A 10,926-nucleotide genomic window follows, 5' to 3' on the forward strand; every position below is an offset into this window, starting at 1 on the left:
TTTCAAAATCCTGAGTAAAAACTAATAGGGTTTGGGAATTACGGTCTCATCACTGTACTGCACCTTTGTAATCTGGGACCAACCGCGAGCAAAGGGGAGGGAGAAGCTGGGGCGAGGGTGGGGAACCCGGACCCCCATCTGCATGGGGCACACCTACAGCCCAGGCTCACCCCATCCACACCTGACCTGGCGCACTCTTGCCTCCGTGTAAGCTGCCCACAGCGTATTTTCTGAGGCACAGCAGAGCTGGTCTTCTTGGCTCCTGAACTGTCAAGTGTCTGTTTCACAAACAAAACCTGACCTCACAGCCCCATCTGGCAGCACAGACCAAAGCTTCATCTTTCCAACCTGGGCCTCAGGCTCCTTCATCCACCCATCTTGACCTGAAACCTGCCCCGACAGAAGAGCAGGCAAACATTCCTCTCAGGACACACTTCACGATCATTTCTCAGTTAAAAAGCGTTGTGGCTAAGAGATCAGTAGTACTAGAAAATGATTTGAAAAGAAATCCCCACACCTAAATCAGGTCACAGCTGTCTCCAGTGAGACCTGGGGAATCCCAGACAGTTAAAGAGAAATACGCTTTCATCAACCAGTAAATTTTAATATTAGTTATTAATATCACACACTACAACAGAAAAATCACAGCCCCTGCTTTAAAAGACAAGCCCCTGGGATCTGAGCCCCAGCAGGGTGTCACCCACATGGAAGAAGCTGTAATTCTGGAGAAAATGATCGCCAGAGCAGGAAGGGCTTTTGGCCCAAAGGGAAGTAAGAGAGAACAAGTCCAGCCATCCTCAGAAGGGCCAGGAGCCTGTCCCAGGAAGGGGGACTAAAGTCTTTGCACTAGAGGAGGCTCGGTGCTGAGCCAGAGGTGCTGGTGCTCCGACTTCCCAGTGAGAACAGAAACTCAACAGCAAAAGCCACAAAAGGGGAAGAAGCCAGGAGCGCCGATGCCACAGGAGCTCGCGCCTCCGGCCTCACCGCTTGGAGAGGGAGGGACTCACGTCAGCAGTGGCCCCGCGCCGGCCTGGGGTGGATTGTGAGTAGTCTGGGAAGGGAACTGAGGGAAGCCGGCGGGCAGGCAAGGAGGGAAGTGTGATGTGCAGACCACCGGCCCGTGGCCCTTGGCCGGGGAAGGGGTGCTGGTGAAATTTCACCCCCCCACCCCCGCTTCCTCCTCCGAGAAGGCCGGGCAGCACGCAGGGGGCAGGCGTCCGCCAGGGGGCAGCAGCAGGCACGGGAGCAGGTGGCCGGTCAGCGCCCGTCCTGGGTGTGGGGCCTGTGCCTCAGTTGGCCGGGCTGCACTGCAGGATCTGATGAGGAGCGAATAGCTTCCTGGCTCCCATGGCCTCCCCGGGCTTTCCCAGCACTGGGCAGTTCTCTTTATTCTCTTTGCTGTCCAGCCCGACAGGCTGACCTGAGGCCTTCTTGAAGTAGCAGAGGCGGCACACGGAGTGGTACTTGTCTGCTCCTCCTATCACCTCGACCTGGCCATGGGACAGGAAGCGCTGGGACTGAGCGGGGACACAGCACCACCCCCTCCCCTCCACCCCTTGGAGAAGGCAGGAGGGGCCACCTCTTTCTCCACGCCCAGCCTCTTGGTGTAGGCGGCCTCTCGGAAGCACTCCATGCACACCGCCGTCAGCTTCACCACACTCTCGGCCAGGGGCACCAGGTTCAGGATGGTCCCGAAAGCCTGTATTCCCATGGAAAGACTGGTGTGCACTTACCTCACCGGGTGGGCTTTTCCTTGAAACCCTCTGATTCACAGCCCTGAAGCCAGGAAACTAGGCCCTGACCTTGCTTTCCCCCAGAGCACCAGCCCCTGCAGCAGGCGGCCTAGTCTGGGACAAACCAGGGAGCTGGGTCTGGCTCGCCTGAGTGCTTGGGCTCTGGCAGTCTGGTCATCCAGGGCGCGGTGAGCTGTCCATCTGTGCACAGCCCCGGCCCCTTCCTCCCTCCTGGGTCCCATCCCGAGACCTGGACCAGACGCCTTACCTTCCTCTGGAAGGTCCCATCCAGTGCAGCCACAATGACGGTCTTCCCGGCATTGGCCATGGTCTCGCTGAACTCCACGATGTCGGGGAACTGGAAAGGGTGAGAGGAGGAGTGAGCTTCCGCCCTGGGCAGCAGCTTCCAGGAGCCACGAACACGTGGCTGGACCCAACAGCTCTGGCCACCTGGATCGGCGTGGAGCGCGAGAATAGGGTGGCCCCAGCCCCCCACACCCGGCACGCTGCCTGCACATCTGCAGCAGCCCCAGTCGCTCCACCATCCTGCCAGCTTTCCATGGCAGACCTGGGCCCCACTCCAGGCCAAGCACCCGGAACAGTCACCAGGAGAGGCAGTCTGCTACCGCAGTGGTCAAAAGCCCAGGCCAGAGGCTGCCTTGGGCTTGAACCGTGGTCTTGGTTGGACCCATTAGCTGTGACCTTGGCAATGACTTCACATTTCTGAGCCCAAGAAAAGGCAAGGAAGGCCCTTGGTGGTGTTTAGGGATTCAGGAGCCTCGAATAATTTATGACATATGCTATATGGCCGAGAGGCAAGCTCTGTGTGCTTGCCTTTCTTTAAAAACATAATGTGCCCGTGTGACGCCTTGAGAAGGGGTGAGGGTTCCACTGGCCACTTAGAGCAGGATGGCACGGCACACCCTTCTAAATACAGGGCCTGCAGAAAGGTCACTTACTTGGGAAATCAAATTTCAAGCGGCCCAGGGCAAGGCTGCTACTTAAATTCTTTGGTGAACTTTCACTGGTCAATCATCTGTCTAGATTGGTCTTTGGGTTGGGTGAAGTGGGGAGTTCTTGTGTTTGGGCAAAGGGTGTCTCTCCAAGCCGTTCATGTAGGTGCAAAGTTACCAAGACCTGAGGGCTCAGCAAGACGAGGTCCAGGAGAGGGGTTAGAAAACCTGGATCAGTTCCAGCGGGATTCACCGAAGCCAGATCTGACGGCCTCTGCAGGGCTGCCGAGCCTGAGCTACGGAAACAGCACCTCCCACCCAGAGGCTCCAGCCTGGCTCCAGGTGCGGCCCCTCTTCTTCTCTAAAGGACTCATCACAGGTCACAGAAATGCAGCCCCCAGCCTGCAAGGAGCTGTCAGCCAGTGCCCTCCACCCTACCCCCATTGTCACAAACAAAATGGTTTCCAGACATTGCCAGATATCCCCCGGGTAGGGGCTGGGGGCAAAACTGCCCTGGGATGAGCACCCCCTGCGTCTCACTCTCCCTGTCAAGGCCTCATCAGATGTGGGTCCTTCCACACCAGGGTTTGGGGACCTCTCAGGGTCCTCCACCTTGCCCGCTGCAGCGATGCCCACCATCAGAGACTTCAATTCTTCCACTTAAACTTTGTCCCCTGTTCACATGCCACCCCGCCCCCACCCAAACACCGAACCCTGGGCCTCCAGCTGGGGTTCCTGAATGATCAAAGGTAAGGTCAGAGCTATCTGCAACATCCCAGAATGCCCACTGGTAACCAACCACATTACTGACGTTTGTTCTTATTGCCATTAAATTTTTTAGGTTATGTTATGGGTTGAATTGTGTCCCTTCCCACCCCCCAAATCCATACGTAGAAACCCTCACCCCCAATACCTCAGAACCTTATTTGGAGAGAGGATCTTTGCAAAGGTATCCAGTCATAAAGTAGGTCAGTAGGGTCACACTCCAGTATGACTGGTGTCCTTGTAAAAAGGGGAAATTTGGACACAGAGAGGGACAGACACAGGGAGCAGATGGCCACCTGCACGCCAAGGGGACAGGACTGGAACAGATTCTCCCTCACGGCCTCAGGGGGAACCCACCCTGCCCACACCTCGGCCTTGGGCTCCCAGCCTCCAGAGCTGTGGGAAGTAAATGTCTGTGGTACATGTCACAGCAGCCATAGACTCTAATACAGGTTACATTCAAAGCGGAACTTCAGAGGACCTAGTAAACGTAGGGTTTTCTTGGTAGACAAAAATGATTGCCACACGGGATCCAGGTAGAAAAGTAACGGGGGGTTTCTTGATGGTGACAAGTCTACCCATTTGGTTCACCTGCAGATCCAGCACCTGGGCTGACCTGCCGTGAGCCACTTCCTGAACAAGGTTTGATGAGGGGAGAGGACCGAAAGGGGAGATCAGGAAGCCAAGAAGTAGTTTCACCCTCGTCCTTATCTTGCCGAGAGGTGGCGCCCTCATGATGCACGAGGGAAGCACCCCAGCCCTGCCCCGGTGGAGGCCCGGCTTCCCGGCAGCCAGGCTGGTGTTGAAGGCGCAAAGGCCACAGAGGACAGGAACGAAGGATGTGACACTGAAACATTCAACCGTTCCACCATGAATGGTAGAGACTAAATGAGATGCACAGACCAAATCCAGAGGCAAATAAACAGGGAAGAAATATTTACAGCATGTGACAAACTGGCACCGATTACATCATGTCCTGTAGAGGAAAGATCAACCAAGAGAAGGAGGCAATTTACAAAAGTAGAAACACAGGGAAAATGATGTCAGCCACCAGAGCAACAAAAGAGAAGGGCAGTTGGAACAGGATGTGTGTATGCAGCCGCCAACACCCTGCCCTCCACCGCCGGGGATTTCCGCAAACACCCAGATGCCTCTCCCCCCACCCCCCATGCTGTCCTTGCTCCTCCAGCAGAGGAGACGCCCTGGGCGGCTTCCAGGCTCTCCCAGGGTTACCGCCAAAGTCTTTCCCGCTGACCTGGCCAAAGCCCCTGGCCTCCTGGCTGCTCCTGAGACATGCCCAAAAGCACACTCCTGACTGGGAACCTTCACCCCACTTTCCTTTTGGCCCCTTTCTGACCGTCCTCATAATGCATCATCCCCACCTTAGCTCTACCCCCTCACAGTGCCTTTCTCCCCCGGTTGCCACCACCTTTTACATATTTCTCTCCCCCAACTAGAATGTAAGTGCAAGGGTGAGACCCTGGCTGTATCCCCAACACCTAGAACATCGCTGCCACACAGCACAAGCTCAGAAAACACTTAATGAATGAGATCGGTCCCTTGACCAGTGATTCTACTTAGTACATAAACCCCAATACACCGGACGATAGCCAGGATGTCCGCACACACGTCCGTCACAGCCTGTAAGTGCCACACCCAAGGGGCCAGCTCGTGGAAGACATGGGATGTTCATAAGGATAGGTATTTGCTGATGAGGAAAAAAATGGTCACAACACGTGATATGAGCCCGATCTATAAATACAAACTTCCGGCAAGGCCATTCTGTGACTGTGATGGTCAAGACAAAACCAGACCCCTCCTAGGGAATTCCCTGGTGGTCCCAGTGGTCTCCGCGCTCTCACTGCTGAGGGCCCGGGTTCAATCCCTGGTCAGGGAACTGGATCCCACATGCTGCAACTAAAGATCCCGCACGCTGCAACGAAGACCCCGTGTGCTGCAACTAAGACCCAGCACAGACAAAAAAAAAAATTAAAAAGAAACAGAGGTAAGACCAACACTTGGAGTGACACTGTGCGGCTGGCATGCCCAGGATCCAGCTGCCCACCTACCACTGCACCCTCAGCTTATAGCGTGGGGTCTTCAGATGTACCCCTCTCCAAGGGAAGGATGAAGGGAGGGAGAGGCAGTCCTTTTGTCAGGTCCCATGTTGAGAGGCAACCGAGGCAGCCACCTCTGGGCCCCAGAACTTCTTGCAGAGCAAGACCCACAGGGGTGAGGGCAGAACAGAAGATTGGTGATGTTTCTGCAGTAGGCTTAATAAACACTAGTTATGGGAACTCGAGTTTGACTTGCTGGCCAGGGAGGAAGTAGCCATAGAAACAGGGAACAGAACTGTGGGGCAGGGACTTCCCTGGTGGCGCAGTGGTTAAGAATCCGCCTGCCAATGCAGGGGACACGGGTCCGATCCCTGGTCTGGGAAGATCCCTCATGCTGCAGAGCAGCTAAGCCCATGCTCCACAACTACTGAGCCTGTGCTCTAGAGCCCATGCTCCACAACAAGAGAAGCCACCGCAGTGAGAAGCCCGCACACCACAATGAAGGGTAGCCCCTGCTCTCCGCAACCAGAGAAAGCCCGCGCAACAACAAAGACCTAACACCGCCAAAAAATAAATCAAAAAAAAGAAGCGGACTTCCCTGGTGGTGCAGTGATTAAGAATCCACCTGCCAGTGCAGGGGACACGGGTTCGAGCCCTGGTCCGGAAAGATTCCACAAAGCCCGTGTGCCACAACTACTGAGCCTGCGCTCTAGAGCCCGCGAGCCACAGCTACTGAGCCCACGAGCCACAACTACTGAAGCCCGTGCGCCTAGAGCCCATGCTCCGCAACAAGAGAAGCCACCGCAGTGAGAAGCCCGCGCACCGCAACGAAGAGTAGCCCCTGCTCGCCGCAACTAGACAAAGCCCGCACGCAGCAACGAAGACCCAACGCAGCCAAACATAAATAAGTAAATAAATAAACTATATATATTAAAAAATTATTTTTACAGTAAACAAAAAATTTGATTTCTCAACACTGGTGTATAGGGAGGGTTTGGTTCTGTTTAGCTCAATGTTGCTTCTTTTTTTAAAAAAATTTATTTATTTATTTATTTATGTTTGGCTGCGTTGGGTCTTCGTTGCTGCGCGCGGGCTTTCTCTAGCTGCGGCGAGCAGGGGCTACTCTTCGTTGCGGTGCGCGGGCTTCTCATTGTGGTGGCTTCTCTTGTTGCGGAGCGCGGGCTCTAGGCGCACGGGCTTCAGTAGTTGTGGCTCGTGGGCTTAGTTGCTCCATGGCATGTGGGATCTTCCTGGACCAGGGCTTGAACCCGTGCCCCCTGAATTGGCAGGAGGATTCTTAACCACTGTGCTACCAGGGAAGTCCTGTAAAGTTTTTTTTTTTTAAGGTACAATAAATTCTATATAACAGTAACACAGAAAGCAGTAAAGGGAATTCAAAGGGTATTCAGACACTAGTTAAAGCAAGTTAACAATGTTTACCTTATAAAAATATCAGAAATTGAACCAATAACCTCCAAATTAGCAGAGGAAAAAGGGGGACAGTTGAGTTCACAGGAAGAGTGCTATCAGGACAAGTCAACTTACAAACTGCCCTTCGTCGATGCCTATAACAGCCATGCCCAGGGCCTCCTGGGCCACATCCCGGAGCACGCAGGCTGGCAGGGCCTCCATGGTGTTCCTGGGGACAGAAAGCCAGAGTGTGAGTAAGAGAAGGGAGCCAGAGGAGACCAGGAACCAGAATGAGGGGCCAGGGAAATGGTCTCATGAGCAACCCCTACCTGCAGAGCAGGCTGAGATGTCTGCCCAGAGCTTTGAGAAATTAGCACCTGTGGGAAGGCATCTGGGGAGAAGAGTAAAGGCCTTTGTTTGGAAAACCAGTTATTCAACAAGAGCTATTTCACTTCACGCTTTGGACTGGAAATTAGCAATGCCCAATGTAAAGCTCAACCCAGATGCAAAGCTCTTCTCTGCTCTGCTCTGTGTGTGTGTGTGTGTGTGTGGTGGGGTGGGGTGCAGACAGGGTTACTTCATCAGGTACAGTGCCTGGGGCCCATGATGCTTTGGGGACGAATGAAACATTTTAATTTCTTCTAAAAATCAGAATAAATGTAACTCAGTCTGGATTATCTTTGTCTTTGTATCAATGCAGTCATAAATTATATTTTTTTATTTTTTTCTTTATAGAGGAAGGGGCCCATGAAAACCCTACCGTGGCCCCGGGCAGACCATTAGCGCCAGAATCTAAGACTAGGCGCCGCACGCCCCAGCAGAGATAAGCCACGAACACCAGCCAGCAGTGCAGTGACCTAGGATTCCCTCCGTTTGACTCCTCTGGTTGATTAAAGGATTTCTCAGAGATCACAGAGCTATTAACGGGCAGAGTCAGGATTCAGATCCGCATTCATACCGCTGCCTCTTGTGTCCTGAGGGGAGGTTCCTACCCAGCAGAGTCTGAAAGTGAAAGGCCATGTGTGGGAGTGTTCCAGTGCATTCAATGACGTGGTGGACCCCACCCTGCCCCACAGCCAGGCCTTTTGGAAGAGGAATGCTGTTCTTTGTCGTCTAGTTTCTGTTTTTCTGCAATGTTATTTTCTTCTGTTTCCATTTTTGCCTGCTCCTCTGAACTACCCTTCCAAGGAGCTAGGAGTTTCCTGACGGCTCTGCAGTTTTGCAGCTATATATTTATGTAAAACTTTACAACTACTTAGTGATTATCTTGCTCTGATCCTGCAGGCAACACAGTAAGCCGGTTCCAGCTTCAGCAAGAGCAGCGTCTCTGGAGCACTGCCACCCCTGCCAAGCGCTAGGCCTCTGCTGCAGCTCGTCTGGGCCTCTACAGCCCAGATTAGAGAGGATTTGTGACACTGGGGCAGAGCCTGGATTCCACCCCCATCTGACAGACCCAGAAGCTGCACTTCTAATCTTCTCCACTGCTTTCACTGTCCTCCCCTGACACTTCTCGCGTCCTGAGCAGCGGACACCTATGTTTTAGGGATGAGAAAGCAAACGTGGAGACGTAAATGACCTGCATCAGGCAACATGTCCAGGAAACGTCACTCAACGTTTACCTTAACTCCAAGTCCTGGGCCCTCTCCGCCTCACCCACCTGCCCAGCTTCAGAGCCCCCCGCACTCCCACCCTGAAGCCACACACAGCACAGCCTTGATGCTGGGGGCTCAGGTGGATGAATCTGGAAGACGAGAAAAGTGTCTCAGCCTCCAAACCATCAGGCCCTAAATGCTGTACGGAACGGCAGGAGTGGTACTAAATTTAACCTCCCAACCTCAGGCTGCAGGCTGAAATGTCCACAGGACACAGGCAGATAAACATAAAAGGGGGATGCACAAAGGCCACGAGACAGGGAGTCAGCAAGGACAAGCCAACTAAAAACTTAAATAAAATTCAGCCTGCAGGCCAGCAAAACCAGTCTGCAACCTCCACATAGGTCAAGAGCAGGGTTTCTCAACCTTGGCCAGACATTACTGACATTTGGGGCTGGATCATTCTTTGTTATGGGGCTGTCTGTGCATTGTAGGATGTAGTGGCATCCCTGCCCTTTACCCACTAGTTGCCATCATGCCCTTACCTCCTCCTGTTGTGAAAACTAAAAAACGTCTCCAGACATTGCAAATAGACGCTAGCAGGCAGAATCACGTCCCGCTAGGAACCACTGGGCTAGAGCCCCAAGAAAGGCCAAGTTCTAGGGTACCTTGCCAAGCAACCTGGAAAGTTTGCAGATTTGAATGGTTCACTGCCCGGCATCAGCATTATTAACCATCCTCTCTAAAGAGTTCTGACAGTCACTGGCCTTCTCACAAAAGGTGTGGGGACAGGACAGAAGGGGCAGGGACTGACCGGTCATGCGTGGAGAAGTTGCTGCTGTAACGCGTGTCCTTGGCATATTTGATCACCAGGCACTTGTACTGGGCAATCTGGAAGCGACGGACCCGTCTCATCAGCTCAGTACTGCAAGGTAAGGCCCTTGCATAAGTGTGGGCGAGAAAGACCCCATCGGCACAAGTCCGGGCTCCCTACCGCCTTCTAGGGGTATACAGCCTGAGCCCCACCAATGGATGGGAAGGCTGCAGGGCAGGGCGTGGACCAGTGAGGACAGAAAGGGCCCACACAGAGAGTTCAGTCTCGACCCAGGAGGGAGCAGCATGCCTGGGCTGATAGTCATTCTCTATGGGGAGGGTGGCAAAGAAGGGCCCTCAGGTGATTCAGGGAAGGGCTGGAGGAGTGATTTTGTTGGGGGCAAAGCAAAGACCACATGCACAGGAGAGGGGTTCAGATTCCATTCCAAAGTAATCTCACCCCACAGTTCTTCACATAGCCTGAACTAACTTCACAGAACCTTTTGGTGCAACAAAGGAAGCGCTTTGTCTCTGAGTCCAAGAGCCCACCCTGAGCCTCACCATCGTGGGCAAAGGATTTGAGCTGGAGTGATTCCCCAGCGCCATATAGGAAGGGGGGCCAGGGGAGTTACTGGGGGCTCACTGGGATTGGTTCTATCACTTCAGGGAAGCAAAGGCACCAGCGCTTGACTCTTCAGTGTGGAGAGTAACTACGCTCCTGGGCCATCTAAGGAAACAATCATACACTGCAAGGAAGCCACAGATACTGCACGGCGCACAGAGCCTGGCCACCGTAGATGCACCCTTCAGAGAGGGCTTTAGTGAGGGGCTAAACGGTGAGCAGCTGTGACCAGCTCCCGGAAGGAGCGGTGGTTGAATGACCCCAAGGGGAAGAGGTTCCGACCCGGACGGGAAGGGGAGGACCTTCTCCTCCGGTAGGATCCCACGGAGGAGAGGCATCCTGGGCGCGAACGCGGGGTCGGGCAGTGGGGGCTGCTCTAGAAGCGGGGCTCTGAGAGGGGCGGCAGGCTCGGGGTCGTGGGGCGTCATGGGAGGAGGACGGGGTCCTGGGGGTTGGAGGAGAAGCAGGGAAGTAGAGGAAGAGATCCCGGCCTACCCCCGTCCCGCGAGGCCATTACCTTTTTCCTGAGAACATGGGTCCGAGAATCACCTAGGAGAGAAGGAGAGGTCACTGGGCCCCGGTGCGCACGGACACCCGGGCCTCGATCACGACTCCGACCCCGCCCCGCGGCCCGCACCTGGATCTGCCCCCGGGTCTTGCTGGGGGAGCCGGGCAGCACGGTGGGCAGGTTGATGCAGCTCATGGTGCCTTCAGGGAGATCACAAATCGAGGGCCCGCCGCCGCCGCCGCCGCCGCCGCCGCCGCCGCCGCCGCCGCCGCCGCCGCCGCCGCCGCCGCCGCCGCCGCCGCCGCCGCCGCCGCCGCCGCCGCCGCCGCCGCCGCCGCCGCCGCCGCCGCCGCCGCCGCCGCCGCCGCCGCCCTACAGGCTCTCGTCGGTTCCCGCGCCTTGCTTCTTTATCCCCGGCGCGCGGGCCAATCGGAAGCCGGCGCCGCCGGCCCGGAGCCAATCAGCGTGCGGCT

The 10,926-nt window shown here is 55.1% G+C and overlaps 1 protein-coding gene across 1 annotated transcript; it reads right to left on the reverse strand.

The window, feature by feature from the left end:
- Window positions 1–330: 330 nt before the first annotated feature.
- On the reverse strand, window positions 331–10,676 carry TK1 (thymidine kinase 1). Its single transcript, XM_082859813.1, has 7 exons — window positions 10,583–10,676; window positions 10,463–10,494; window positions 9,325–9,435; window positions 7,054–7,147; window positions 2,002–2,091; window positions 1,580–1,699; window positions 331–1,490 (listed from the first exon to the last, which is right to left on the reverse strand). Exons 1-7 carry the CDS (start codon window positions 10,646–10,648, stop codon window positions 1,290–1,292), a joined length of 714 nt encoding a protein of 237 aa, XP_082715939.1. The 5' UTR covers window positions 10,649–10,676; the 3' UTR covers window positions 331–1,289.
- Window positions 10,677–10,926: the final 250 nt, after the last annotated feature.

Source organism: Leucopleurus acutus (genome assembly GCF_964270905.1).
Source record: "Leucopleurus acutus genome assembly, chromosome: 19".
Classification (NCBI taxonomy): Eukaryota; Metazoa; Chordata; class Mammalia; order Artiodactyla; family Delphinidae; genus Leucopleurus; species Leucopleurus acutus.

Coding starts and splice junctions, on each gene's coding strand:
- TK1 (XM_082859813.1), bottom strand. CDS start 10,648: ATGAGCTGCATCAACCTGCCCACCGTGCTGCCCGGCTCCCCCAGCAAG. Junction 2,092..7,053: donor GCATCGACGAAGGGCAGTTT/GTAAGTTGACTT, acceptor CACCCTTTCCAG/TTCCCCGACATCGTGGAGTT. Junction 1,491..1,579: donor GGCTGGGCGTGGAGAAAGAG/GTGGCCCCTCCT, acceptor TCCCATGGCCAG/GTCGAGGTGATAGGAGGAGC.